The sequence below is a fragment of the Trachemys scripta genome, chromosome 1 (genome assembly GCF_013100865.1).
Source record: "Trachemys scripta elegans isolate TJP31775 chromosome 1, CAS_Tse_1.0, whole genome shotgun sequence".
In the NCBI taxonomy this organism is placed as follows: Eukaryota; Metazoa; Chordata; order Testudines; family Emydidae; genus Trachemys; species Trachemys scripta.
In genome coordinates, this window is record NC_048298.1 from 211,662,052 (window position 1) to 211,677,036 (window position 14,985).

Genomic DNA, 14,985 nt, shown 5'->3' on the forward strand with positions numbered 1-14,985 from the left:
CTTTACATGATGTCCTCTGCCCATACTAATTTCTTTCTTATATACTTTCCCATTATGTATGTGTGCACACATACGCACAGAGCTGGTGGCCCTGCATTAGTCTAGTCTATCAATTGGAAAGAGGGTCCAATAGACAATTAGATGATGAAGGAGCCATAGGACCACATGTACCATGATGTCTCACATCACAATAATGTAATTGCTATGCTAACGCCTCCATCAAGTCGTGTTTACTGTCACCCAGGGGCTAGGCTCCAAGAAAAATCACTAAGGGTTGCAACATTTTGTAGCTCCCTCCAATATTTCATTTAGAACATAACCGAAAGGAAATTGGTTAAGACCGAGCTGTGGAACAGTTAGATAAATTATTATTGCTAATGTACATTAATAATTTGTATTAAATTACACCTGGATTATTACATAATGAACATTATCCATATTACACCTGTCAGAGGTACTGTAATCCATTCGTTAATTTATGGGCCCAACATTCTTCCTCAAGGAGCCTTTCCACAATTCCACATGATACCCCATCCTAGATTTTATGTCTGGATTGTTGATTTAGGATATAGACAGATACCTCCCTAAGTGAGGACACTGCTATAGGAGGTTCAAGGGCATTGGTTATTCCATCTTGTGTACTAAATAAGCTACACATGAGGGGTCAAATTCTTTGCCAATGTAACTCAATTTAATGGACTTACACCAGCAATAAGTTTGGTTGAAGATACGTATTTGTTTAATGTCCGTACAGATGACAGAATGCAGATAACTGGTGCATGGTGCTACGTCTTTCTATTCTGGTTCACATCACATCACATTTGGGGGAAAGTTGAGCACATATGACAGTTATGCATCTCTTATACTTACTGGGCCCAATCCCCATTGCTTATAGCAGAGCACTTCATCCAAATAGCAGCCTGCAGGTTATTACATCCAAACTCCAGATTATCCCACTGTTTGTCTGTACAGGGGTGCATCAAGGCAGGATCAAACCCAAAGTATAATATAAATTAGGAATACTGCTGAAGCCCCCCAAAAATAATTGATTTGTAATTTAAGTTGTTAGATTAGTTGATTTCCCCTCCTTGGTTTAAGCCTGCAATGAGATCGAGTACTGGAGAGCATTGCAATAAGATATACTGCACCCTTAAAATGAAGGAACTTAACGCACAAAGCTTTTAATGTGCTAAGGACAATAATCCATTTACAACATCCATTAGAAGCAGGCTTGGTTTGGTTTAAATTAAACCTTAGGAAGTTTTCAGCAGTTTATTACCTGAACAAGACAGCAACACATTAAAAGATAATCAATGGAGAATAAACCACACTAATAAAAATTAGTATCACCGCTCCTGTCCATAGTAAGGTGGGGGAGGAGGGGTTGCCTCTACCACTAAGGCAGAGATGCAGTGCAGAAGTTATGCCTCTGTCTCCTGAGAAATGCAGCACTGAAGATGCAGGGAAGGAGGGAGTCAAGGCGGTAGGAAGGGCCAAAGCTAGCCCCTAACGGAAGTGCATAGAAGACAAAAAATGATTTTAGATGGAAACCAGTTAACAAACCCAGTAATTCTGGGAGGTGAGACAGAATGGAAAAAAAGACAATGCTGACAGAATGATCTGTCCTATGGGTGAAACTTACCCTTGGCTTGTTGAGCCTGGGCAAAGCTCTCCATGCCCCTGAATTCCCACAGCAACTCCACAGGTTATATGCAAGTGGAATGACCATGCAGGAGGTCTCCCACACCCTCTACATGCTAAGAAAGGGAATCTCTGATGGCTTCAAACACTGTGATATAGAGTGACCAATTGGAGCTGCATTTGTGCCAGAGGCTGGGACAGCAGCTGCCAAGCAATGTAGTATGGGGCAGATGGGGAAGAGCACGTGCATTCCATCTCCTGCAACATCGAGCAAAATCCATTTACCAAGAACTCAGGATTATTCTCAGTTTTGTGAGTTCAAAGGCAAGCTCCATGAATGCGGAGTACCAGGTCCCCCTGGGAATCTAGTGGTTCACCTGAGAGGTGCACTCTTTTCTCAGAACCTTTATGCATGGTCTAGTAACTGATTTAATGTGCATCTTCTGCCTGCTCTGCTGCACTTAGCACTTCACCAGAAACCACTGTCCACTAGGGAAGAGACCCTGTTTATGCTGAGACCTGCCTTTCCCCTTCCTTTGGGTCAGATAAATAACCATGGGAGGAGTGGGGTTGGGGGAAAAGGTGGGAAGCTGATTATTGCCTTCTGTTCGGATCCAATCTTATTTCTAGAGCCCCGCGCGGATACAAAATTGCATCTGCATCCAATCCACAAACATGGTCCATGGATATAAAACAGATATCAGCAAATTTGCAGGGCTCTACCTATTTCATCTCTATCCCAGCCACACAGAGCATCTATGATTTACACCACAGCAATTTTTGCTTAAAATAAAAAATCAAGTTATCTGATTTTATCAGATGCTGGGAATAGATAAATATGGATATCAGGTTACAAAATGTTGCTACTCAGGCTCACTTTTAATACAGTGATTTACTTTTTATTGCTGACTACCTCACTTTTATTATCAACAAACTTTAGCACTCAGCAATCGAATTAGGTATTGTACGCTACAGCATCAGAAGACACAAAATACAAATAAATAAAATGGTGATCCCTGCAGAAAGACCATGTTTTTGCATTCAAAGCTACTCAAGCTCTGAGCGTACAAAGCAGTTGGCTAAAACAGTCCATCTGTTTCCTTCTTGGTATAGCAATAGGCTGATCTTGAAATTACTGAAAGTTACAGATCTACATGCTGCAGGATTGAGCTCCCAATTTAAAGCTACTTCTAAACAATAAACTTTATGGAGGGAAGTGGAAAGAATTGACAAGTTATGACTATTTTTAGTACAACACACAACCCCATGCTCATTGGTCTTAATCACATGCACATGTTAACAGGACAGCTTCTCAGCACTTTCTCAGTGCCATACTCTGAATGGCTACAGTTCAAAGTCCAACTATCCCTCCAATTGAAAGCAAAAAGGAAACCTAAGTGGCTTTGTAAGAATTACAGTGATCCTATATATATAAAAAATAAAGCGTCACCTTGTGCTGAGAAATACGTTGCAGATTCATGCAGTGTTCATTGACTATAGCAGAGTTCCAAGTACACAACTCCTAATGTAATTATACCAGCTTCTTCATGAGATTTCAATTCCCTCCTGCTTTCCTCCACACCTCTTTAAAAAAAGGAAGTTTAGGGGAAAAAGAGCGAGGGAAAGGAGAGGAATCTGAGATGTATAAAAAGAATTGTCAAATACACAGATACAACAGTTTAAAGTCTCAAGTTAAAATATGGTGGGAGTATATCTGCCATAACATCCATCCTAAAAACATGCCAGTTGTTAAAACAGGCAGTGCATTAGAAGCGGTTAGTTATAATGAGAACGTAAACTAAAAGTCTTCGGGGGAGATATTTCAACTACAGCAGTATACACTGGATGCTATCTTATTTTAATCATGCTATAAACCGTGCCTTTTTGAACGGCTATCTCTTCATGCAGTTACTTACATACTGGTATATAAATTAAAAATCTAGAAGCAATTAGGAATGAAGCTAAGACTCTTTTGATGCTAATACATCAAAAGAAGGAAAGAAATTCCCGCTCTGCCCCCAAAACACACTCAGTAACCCAGAAAAAGTTCCCCTCTTCCCAGGCTAATCGCTGAAGTCGCTCCAATAGAGCTTCTGGTGTCAAACTCCAATTACATGGAGATTGCAAGTGATCTGAAACACAGGTTTATGAAAAGCCCAGCCCTCTGACTCAGAAGACCCCCACAACTGTGCACTTCTGCTGTCAAAAATATTCTCGCAAGCTGATCATATTTCCTCCACTTCAGACACCAAAACATTGCCATTAAAGATCAATGGGCACCATGAAGTGGTAATCCTTCAAATTATGGAAAAGATAGAGAGAGTCTTTGACAGGGTCGGTGCCAGGACTGCAGGGGGTGGGATAACAGATGGGGACCATGCCCTGGATCTATCAGCACTGGAGCCCCCAAAGTAGTAAAGAATATTTGAAGAATGAAGGAATTCCCCAATGCAGTTGAAGAATCATCCTCATTTGGGGGAGCATTTGCATTTAATTCACAGATTTCTTAATCTATCTCATCTCTGTAAAGGTCTTTTTCCTCCTCACCTGGTTCTCCCACGTCCAGTCTTACCTTTAAAAGGGGCGGACGTATGGTAGAACAGCCTTCTCCAGGTACAAAGCAGCTCGTTACCCTCACTGCACAATGATTGTGCATGGAGGGCAGCAAGTGGGCACCGATGCGCCCACAGCAACTTTCACTTAGAGACTCCTTCACACCTTCAGCCGGCCCTAATGAACTGTGGAGTAACATTACCTAATGTACAATAAGGAGATAGCAGCATAGCCATGAGGTGAATTACTCTTATGTATCCCAGCATACGAGATGGCGACTGACAAAACGTTAACATTCTGCTTTTAATAGATTCCCATCAACTGAGTCGCTCCACTTCACCGCATTTGCACCATTCAAAGCTGTCTATCAGGTGAGCGCTGTGACCTGCACTGAGCAAACAATTAAAAGGAAACTCTCCTGGAGAACGCATTCACGTTATCTTTGTTCTAGCAAGTAAATAACTAGGGCTAGGTTGGTGCTGTTTGGCTGCTAAACCACAAGCCGGACTGGGTGAGGGTGGGGCTGGAGAAGCTCTGCATACGTGGGAATTCTGGGGATCTCTGCTTGTCTCAGGTACAGTATTTCCAGGGGTGCTGGAGAAAGCTATGCCAGAGCAGAGCCTGCAGTGCCTTTGAAACAAGCTGCACTCTCCATTTTGCTGGCCAGCTTGGAGGGAAGGAGCAAGGCCCCACTTTAGCAGCAGCAACACTCAGAAAAAAACATCTTTCCTGGTCCTTGCACTCAGGGCAGCAGCTTTGGCTGGTTCATACACGGGGGAGCATGGTAAAGAATAGTTTCTTGTGTCTTCTCCCCATCCTTGCATATCTATGCAAGGCCAGCCATAATCTGATCCTTACAATATAAAAATCACAAAATAGGCAAATCTATGCAAGAAATGTCCACACACACAAAACAAACAAACAAAGAATCAGATTTTGTTGAGCCAGAACAGTGTTTGAGGGGCATCGTTATATTTTATATTAATGTTTGCTTCCAATAATTCCTTCCCTCAGTTCAAGGACATTTCAGAACTAGTCAACAGGTTTTGGATACACTCCAGGCTCTTCCCCTTCCCTCCCCCAGAAATCAAAGTCCCATCTTTCATGTGTGGAAACAGATAGCTAATTGACTCTCCCACATGATCTCCATCACAAAGAATTTAAGTAACCACAGTCTCTTTTACCTTCACTTCCCAGCTCCCAGACAATCTATTTTATAAATAAATCACACCAGAAGGGGGAAAGGAGGTAGAACCAAGAGCAAGATGTTAAAAGGACACACAAAGACCACAGAGTTTTACCCACATTATTAAACTATAAAGATTCTCAAATAGACACCAGCTACAGGCTGTATGAAAACATATACTCAAGTTATCAAGCCAGATCCTCATTCAATAAAATCACATATACATTTAAGTCCCCTCACACCAGTTTTACATGTGTGTCACATCACTGACCTTAATGGAGTTATCCTGTTTATACCAGCTGAGACCCTCATTCAATATCTCTAATTAACATATAGGGCCTGTTCTCCTTTCACAACAGTGTAAGTCAGGAGTAGCTCCATTAATTCCACTAAAGTCTACAGAGTTACCCAGGTGTATGACTGGCATGAGATGAGAATCCAGCTCCTAATATTTTTAATATATATCAGTCTCTCTCATCAGAAGGGCTCTTCAATTAGCAATAAGACCCCAAAACAGCCATATTCCTCTGCTATTTAGGAGTTATTGAATTTTCACCGGTAAAGTGTTTGGGTAAAATCCTAGCACCATTGAAGTCAATGGGAGTTTTTCCATTGACTTCAATGGGGCTTAAATTTTATTCCTTTGTTTTATTTTAAAAAGGACAGATGGTTATATATGACACAATGTGAGTCAAGGTGGCAACCCCAGATTCCAAAGCATAAGATCACGGCAGACGTGCTTTTGTAAGAGCCCTTGGTATTAGTTTCTACCCATTGCTTAAAATAGATTTAAAAAACCTTCCACCTGACTCTACATATTTTTCTCTATTTCAGAAACTAAGTTGCATCATTAGTTTGTAAACAAAGACAATTACTTTTCTTTTTGAATGACTGTGTGCAGTCTAATGTTATTGTAAGGCACGGAAACTCTTACCCCGTGGTTTTCCTCTTCCATTTTTTAATTGTTCCAACGCTAGCAAAAAACAAACAGGCAAACCAACATTTCAGTTCTCCAAATCCCACAGTCCCCGCTCATTTGACATCAGCCCTCCAATCCTATAAAAAGCAAAGCAGTGGGGGGAACTCTCCTGCTTTCCCACACCACAAGAGAAATCAACTGAAATACATAATGTTGGATCATGTTGCATTAATTGAAGAACTGCACTCAAGAATGCCATAGAGAAAAGTCTTCTAAAAAAATAAGACAAAGAGTCCTGTGGCACCTTATAGACCAGGAGTAGGCAACCTATGGCACACATGCCAAAGACAGCATGCGAGCTGATTTTCAGTGGCTCACACTACCCAGGTCCTGGCCACAGGTCCGGGGGGCTCTACATCTTAATTTAATTTTAAATGAAGCTTCTTACACATTTTAAAAACCTTATTTACTTTACATACAATAATAGTTTAGTTATATATTATAGACTTATAGAAGGAGACCTTCTAAAAATGTTAAAATGTATTACCGGCACACAAAACCTTAAATTAGAGTGAATAAATGAAGACTCGGCACAGCCCTTCTGAAAGGTTGCTGACCCCTGTTATAGACTAACAGACGTATTGGAGCATATACGTCTGTTAGTCTATAAGGTGCCACAGGACTCTGTTGCTTTTTACTAATCCAGACTAGCACGGCTACCCCTCTGATACTTAAAAAAATAAGGTAACTGATAAAGAGACAGAAATCTTGTCCATTTCCAGAAGGACAAAGAACTGTGCTCTATTATTCACAGTTTTTGAGTGTGAGAGAAAGACATTATATTGAAAGCATTGGTTATCACATCCAATGCACAATTTTTCTTTCCAAGTTTTTCTATGGGCCCCAGACTGAGTTTCTAGTTCATATGATTTAAATAAAATAAAAAGAGAGAGAGAGAGTCATTGAGGCTCTGTTCTACCTCACATACCTTAGATTGCAACAATGTGCTTTTCCTAAAGCACAAAAAAACAAAACATAAAACCCTACATTCAGATGTTTCAGGTTTGTCTTGAACTCAGAAAAGCATTGGAGTACAGAATTAAGGACAGCTGAAAATCTATTCTTTATCGTGGCTACTGGTATTGGAAGCAATACAAGACACAGGATGGTCATCCATTCGTTATCTCCTATCATGCCTCAGCACAATAGGAAGAGCACAGAAAGGAGTTGCAGTCTAACTAAATTCATTTGTCTCAACCTCACAAAAGGCAAAATATAGCTATTATTTGTTGCTTTTTCAATGGTTTAAAAGGATGCACCCAAAGTTATTTTAAAGAGGCTGGGGTTTCTGATGAAGCAAACCATATCAGTTCTGAAGCTCTCTAGGACAACTTCATTTAGGGGATTCTTTACAGATTCCATTTCAGCAGTAATTGGGACTTCAACATAATAAAATGAGGAGACACTATCATCATCTTCACTTCAGATCTAAATAAAAGGTATTGTAAAAAAAACAATGGTGGTGTTGTGGGGGAAGGAGCATGCAGATTATCATTGTGGATTAAACATATCATTGCAGTGCTGGAAACCCATACTCAGCAGCATTCCACCAACACATGGGAAAAGAGTGAAACTGACAAAAAGCAAAAGTGAAACTAACCAGTCAATTTCCAGTGACCAAGCCAAGTTAAATGTAATAAATAAACTGCATAAGCATATGTCAGAAATGACTCAGTAAATTTGCCAGTAAAGAATTTAAGATATTATTTTTATCTTGATACTGTCCCTTTAAAGGAAAAAATACCAAAGTAGTGAAGAAACTCCTGTAGCACTCTAGAGCTGCTCCTAGGAACTTGTGAAAAGCATAGTAACACAAGGCGTTCCCTTGTTCCTTGGTAGCTAAAGCACTGAACCTGGCTATATAGCAAAATGCAGAAGGAAAAAGTGAGGCACTACTCTCGTAGATTAAACTTGTAAAAGATGTTCAATTTTCAATAAAATATTTATGCTTTTTAAAAAAATAAAAACTCAGCAATTACAGAATTCTCAGAGATCACAGGACTTTAAAACTCTACTGCCTACTCAACGCTGGTTACTAGTAAACCTTCCCTGGCCAGTAGGGTGGCCTACATCATCAATTTCTGCAAAATTGAAGCTTTCCTTTAAAAAGTGTTACATCTGTAGCCCTTGTGATTATGAAGTAACTTTTCCAGATATGAACAGATGCCTTGCTGCTTTCCTGAATCTGCAGACAGATCTTGTGCTTCTACTGATGCTCACAGCTTTCTCAATAAACAACACAGTAAAACTAATAAGATTCTCAGGAGTTTCATTGCTATTATTCAGAAAGCTGTAGGCAATAAGAAGACTGTCAGGAACTGTGTCACTATCACCTTGCTTTTGTTTTGGAAAACTCTAGCAGCAGCAGCAGCAATTTTTGGTGCAGTAGGACAAAAAAAATTGAGAGCGACAGAAGGGTAGAGAATAGCCAACTTTGGAATGGCAGGGAAGGAAAAGAGAAAGCTCTTTCCTGTCTTCCACCAGTAGGGTGGGATAGGATTCAAACTTCTTAGACCCCTATTAACCAGAGACATACATGAAAGATGGAAAGTTAACCAGGATCCAGGAACTGGACTATGATAGGAATCCTAGTAGTGAAGTGGGGGTGTTTAGGGTTGGGGTGGGGAGAAAGGGACAATCTTTCCCTTGAACCTAGAGGTTGGCAGAAGGGCATCATTTCTAGTTTATTCCTCTAGCTAACAGGTCCTTGGTAAATTTCCCAATCCCCATTTCTAAGCAGAAGTGAGAGGAAAATTGCAGCTGCAAAGCAAAAAAGCTCAAGCTAAATTTAAAAACAAAAAAATCCCAACAATCCTGAGGTCTTTATTAGTCAGATAACAATGACCCTGAGACAAAGAAGTTAAGGCCCAAAGAAGATTGCAGAACTGGGGATATGCATTATTATAAAAGCCAACAAAATGTCACTTCTAATATAGTCCTTGAAATTTTCTGCTGTGTCTTTCGATCCCTAGTCAAATATTTTATGACAAGAATGTATAAATCTTCAAGTTTAAAAATGTTTCTTTCTGTAATACTTATATACAGTGCTATTATACACTAGTTTTAAGAGACTTTTCCCTTTACAGCACCATTCATCTTTTTGATTCCTCAACAGTGGTAACCTGATTTGTCAATATATTGGGTCAAATGACTACCTGATATAGTTATTGACTTCAATAGGAATACTCCAGAGATGGATTTGGCCCATTATCTAGAGGTCTTCATAATGAAATCTGGCTGGTCCATTAGGAAAGAGAGAAAAAGGTCCTGAAACTTCACTGCTCAATGTTTTGAACACCTCTGCCAGCAGCCTAATAATAGGACAGTATTATTCTCAAATCATTGTGCTGCGATTAGCGGTGTTATTACACCAAGTGTTTGTACAGTAGCAAGACAGACTAATACTTTTAAACATAACAGTCTTTTAAAAGTGTACTTGATCTGCGATTCTAATACCATATTGCACAGCATCTCAGCAAATATGGCCAACACCCTGATATACTAAAAGTACTGGGCCAAATTCAACCTTGGGCCAAATTCATCCATTGAGTTGAGTGAAATAATATCAAGGATGAGTTTGGTCCACCATGTTTAAAAACCAATTGCTTATTGCCTATAGTACTAATGAATGAGGAAGGGTCTGTGGATGGAAAAACTGGACGTGCTATCTTCATGCACTGTAGGATGGGATGTGTCTTTAATGTGTAATGTGAATTAGTCTATGAACCATACAGGATATACAGGGGGAGTGGAGGGAAGATATGTGGTACTAGTACATGAATATGGAGAGGTGGGACGTAGGTATGAGTAGCTGTGTCGATGGTGACACAGTATATACATATGAGAAGTAAGGACATTGTCCCTGGGATCCTCCAGAAAAGCATTCACATGATCTAGTCATCCAGGGGATCTCTACAGCTTCACTATCCAGGTGTGGGTGTGTATGAATGGGGAAGTGAGGAGAGAGAATCAGCAAAGTCTTTCCCCTCCAAAAAAGCTAAACATTTCGCTCCTAGCACTATTAAAATGTGGGTAAAAAGTCACATTCTGCTTTTTATCAACACTTGGGTAAATCCAGACACTCTAATGAAGGTCATGGAGTTACACTAATGTAACATCAGTGTGTCATACTGTAATTTGCATACAAACTGCATAAATGCAATCCATGGGGGAGGGAAGAGAGGGGGAAAAAAACCCTGACAGGGCTAGATCCGGCTCTCAAACTACTACAAATCTAGAGTAATTCCTCTGATCTCAATGTAGTTACTGTGAGTTTATACTGGTATAAATGAGAGCAGAATGTGGCCCAAAGAGGTTTAGTTTCCGCACTTGGTCCCCTCCTTTCATTACACAATCCTCTTTCACACCACACATTTCTAATCAAAGCAAAAAAACCACCCCAGTTATACATTAGTACTCACTGTGAAACGGAAAACCTTCTCTCAACATCATGGGCCAGATCCTCAGCTGGTGTATAGCAGCATAAATCCACTGAAGTCAGTATGGTGCTACGCTGATTTACTCCAGCTGGAGCATAGAATCATAGAATATCAGGGTTGGAAGGGACCTCAAGAGGTCATCTAGTCCAACCCACTGCTCAAAGCAGGACCAATTCCCAACTAAATCATCCCAGCCAGGGCTTTGTAGCTGAGCATCTCATCCTAAATATCTGTTTTGAACACCTATGGCAGGCTTCTGTTCACCATCACTGCAAAAAGTTCATTGATTCAAAAGGGGGCTAATTCCAACTTTACACAGGAGTGAGAGAGAGGAACAATCAGACAACGAATTTTAAAATGTCATGTTCATTTCCAAATATCTTTTTTAAAGACTGACAATATTTCAGACTCATTTAGCCCATATAAACTGGAGTAACTTCACTGAACTTGGTGCAGCTGCTCTGGATTCATACTGGAATAACAGAGCAAAATCTATCCCCGTGTTTCTCGCTGAGAAGTGCTCTTATACAGATAGCAAGAGAAGAAAAGCACTCAATGTATTTTACTGTGTTAGTTCAGAGTTTAAGACAGAAATCTTACCTAAGAAAAATACATATTCACACATATTTGGGAAATGTACGCATCACTAAGAGTCTGAAATGGTTATATTCAATCGTTGTTAACGTAAGCCACATTCTGAAGATATTAACAGCTGTTAGAAGTACAGAGCCTATCACTGCTTTTGACTGGAGAGGAAGCAGGATTAAAGCACTCATTGCTAATAACAACAGTATAATATTGCCTTGACCACAACAGATCTAATTTTTTTCAGGATTCCTCAGGGTTGCTCTTCAAAACAAAAGTCACTCCTCAAACTTCATGACTTCATGGCCCTGAAAACTGCCCACATTTATCATTTTTATTATTTCTACTTAAGGGCTTAGAATTTTAAGCAGGATGTCAGGAATATTCTTAAGGATAAGGGAAATTTTCACTGGCGGGGGGAGGGGATAAATGAAGGTTGGGGTTGGAAAAGTATCAGAAATTCCTGGAAAAAAATCCCCTGGGCATCTTTGTATAAATCCTGCATTATCTCCTCTGTCATAAGAACAGCCATACTGGGTCAGACCAATCATCCATCTAGCCCAGTATCCTGTCTTCTGACAGTGGTCAGTACCAGATGCTTCAGACGGAATGAACAAAACAGGGCAATTATCAAGTGATCCATGCTCTGTGGTCCAGTCCCACCATGTGGCAGTCAGAGGTTCAGGGAACCCAGAACATGGGACTGCATCCCTGACCATCTTGGCTAATAGCCATTGATGGACCTATCCTCCATTAACTTATCTAATTCTGTTTTGAACCCAGTTATCGTTTTGGCCTTCGCAACATCCCCTGTCAAATCCTTCGCTGTTGACTATGCAGTCCCAGAAATCCTAGTCAGGAAGCTTCTTATGTAAGCCAGAAACCACTGACATCATCTTTCTTGTTATTGAAATGGTCTGGTTGCACACACTGCGCCCAGGAACATACTGATCCGCATTGGTTTGTTTATAAATTCACTCGGAAACAACTTGGTTGGGGAGCTGTCTCTTTGACACTGATCAATATCAGCAAATCAAGTGAGTCTGCCTGACCTGAACGCTGGGGAAAGTACAAGCCTGACGAATTCACGCATTTTCATCCCCGCAGCGCTAAAAGCAAGGCTCTTTCCCCCGCCCCGGCCCCCTCTTTTTGCCACACACCTTCCAGCCCCTTGAACAGGTATTTACTCATCATGAGGAATTCAAGAGAAGCGTAACCCAACTCCAGCTGGTGCTTGCAGTCACACAGTCAATGCCTGGCAGCACCGCAAGCGGCCGGGTCTCATTTATTCTAGGCAGCTACTCCTGAGCGAGGCGGGGACGGCGAGCCCAGGGCTAGGATGGGTGAGGAGGCGATTGGTAGATCATCCCATACCACCCACCAGGTTGAACAGGCAACCGCGCTCCCGAGCCAAACAGATGCTCTCGCCCTTGAAATCAGCGGTCCATTTCAGAACCTCCAAACTTTACAGCCAGGTCACCTGCCGTCCCCCCACCCCACCCCCCAGCAGATCCAGCCTGCAAATACCCGTCGCCTCTGCCCCTAGACTGGGGTAGGGACTTCGGGCCATTTCGCAAAGCGGCTGGTTTCTTTCCGGGCGGCGATGCAGCCAGGAGGAGCAGGGCGAAGCTGGGATGAGGGTCTAGGAAATGCGTGCGCCCCCCGCACCCCACCGATTCATTCAGCTTCACAGCTCAGCAAGTCCGTCCTGGTTTCATTTGTTAAAGCACCAACTTTTCTCGCCCAAACCCTCTCCCCCTTCTAGGCGCCCCGGACAGAGCCCATCTCCTCCGGCTGCCCCCGGCTTCACTTCCAGGCGATCACACACCCACAGAGCCCCCCACACACAAGGCTTAGCGCCCCCCGGGGGGGGGGGGCGAGGCGCGGCTGGCTACTCACGCACTGCCTCCTGCTTGGGGTCCAGGCTGCGCAGCACCCCTTGCACACCGCTGATCTTGCCGTGCAGCGCCCGCACCCTGCGCTGGGCCAGCTGCAGCTCCGTCTCGATCTCCTGGAAGAGGGTGCAGGCGTGCCGGGCCACGTCGGACAGCTGCCGGAGGATCCGGGCCAGGGCCCCGTTACTGACCGAGCAGAGATCCAGCATCGTCAGCACCGCCGCAGCCTCCTTCCCCTCCGCGGGCACCACGGCGGCAGCCTCCTCGGGCTCGGGCTGCGGGTGCGGCTGGTCCCGGGGCTCGGGGCAGCCCAAACTCTCCTCCAGCAGCGAGGCGGCCGGCTGCTGCCGGCACAGCCACTGGGGCTCCACGATCCGCTTGGCGAAGGGCATCGCCGCTCCCGGGGCTCGCCGGCCAGCCACACACACACGCGCGGATCGCGGCAGCGCTCTGCCCTCCCCAGCCCCCGCCGCCCAGCGAGCCCCGCACGCCGGGCTGCTGCGCTCTCCCGAGTCCGCTTTCACTTGCTAACAGCCGGCACCGGCCGGCCAGGCGTCCCCCATGGTGCGCGCCACGGGCGGCGTCCCCTGCCTGCGAGCGGCTCCCTCAGCTGGGGGAAGTCACCGGCGCCCAGCCCCGCTCTCCGCTCCTCTGAGCATCAGCTGCCCTGGCGGTGAGCTCCCCGCCTCGCTCGCACACGGCGCTGGCCGCTCCGAGAGGTGGGGGATTGCAACAGGACGGGCGGAAAACCCGGAGAGCGGAATCGGCCGAAAGCCTGGGGGAGGAGGCGGGAGGGGCGAGGTGGAGGAGAGACTGACATCGCCCCTCTCCACCACAGGGAGTCACTGCAGGCGCCCCAGGCTGGGGGCAGGCGGGAGCGCGGCCAATGCCTCCAGGGGAAGGGGATTTTTACTAGCGGGGGGGAGGCCGGGCTGGGACCGATTTCCAGCTTGGCAGCAGGTCGGAAAACATCCGTTTGAAGATGTGTGCGGGGAGGGGGAAGGAAAGCTCCTGAAGTCTCCCAAGGCAGAAAGGCAGGAGTGTGTGTGAGGGAGGCACAACGGAAAAATAAAACCCTCTGGCGTGTCCTTTGTTGCTGGGGCCCCTTTAAAAATGGACCTGACACTGACTAGAGAGATGTTTTTTAGTGAGTGTGGTAAGGAAAGTTAGAGTGGATTAATGTATCTTTCAGCTGCTGCAGGTGTAACCTAGGTCAGGGCAGAGCTCGTTGCATAATCAGGCCCCTGCATTGTAAAGCCTTAGGGGTATGGACCGCATCTGCCTGTACAGTGCCCAGCCCCTGCAGGCTCTAATCCTGGCTGGGACTTTGGGGGCTACCACAGTAGTAATAATAATATACTCTGATAAAATGACAAGTTTACTCCCCTCTCCTAGACCAGCACATTTCTGCTGCAGTGTGAGCACTAGTGAAATACTCATATGAAGAAAAACAAATGTCAGGTCTTTTCCCCCCTCCACCCAAGAGAATTACCTAGCAAATCTTTGCTCCTTTTCAAGAGATGGGGGTGTTGCAGAAGGGTTAAGATACAAGCGGGTGTGTCAGAATATGAACTTACATTCTCCAAACTCAAATATGAACTACTCACTGCAGAAGCAGAAAAAGCAGAGCCCCTGGAAAAGCTAATTTTCAGTCTGTTAAACAAGAGATATTGTTTCTGACAAAAGACATTCTATTTTGGAGTGTGA

General features: G+C 43.8%; 1 protein-coding gene across 2 annotated transcripts in view; it reads right to left on the bottom strand.

Moving 5' to 3' along the window:
• NHS (NHS actin remodeling regulator) overlaps positions 1-13,961 on the bottom strand; it is a 350,126-nt gene extending 336,165 nt beyond the window's left edge. For both annotated transcript variants that reach the window (XM_034756068.1, XM_034756059.1), the window contains exon 1: positions 13,283-13,961. In XM_034756068.1, the coding sequence (XP_034611959.1) occupies positions 13,283-13,670 (388 nt within the window). In that variant the 5' untranslated portion in view covers positions 13,671-13,961. The remainder of the gene's footprint in view (positions 1-13,282) is intronic.
• Between the last annotated feature and the right edge of the window lie 1,024 nt (positions 13,962-14,985).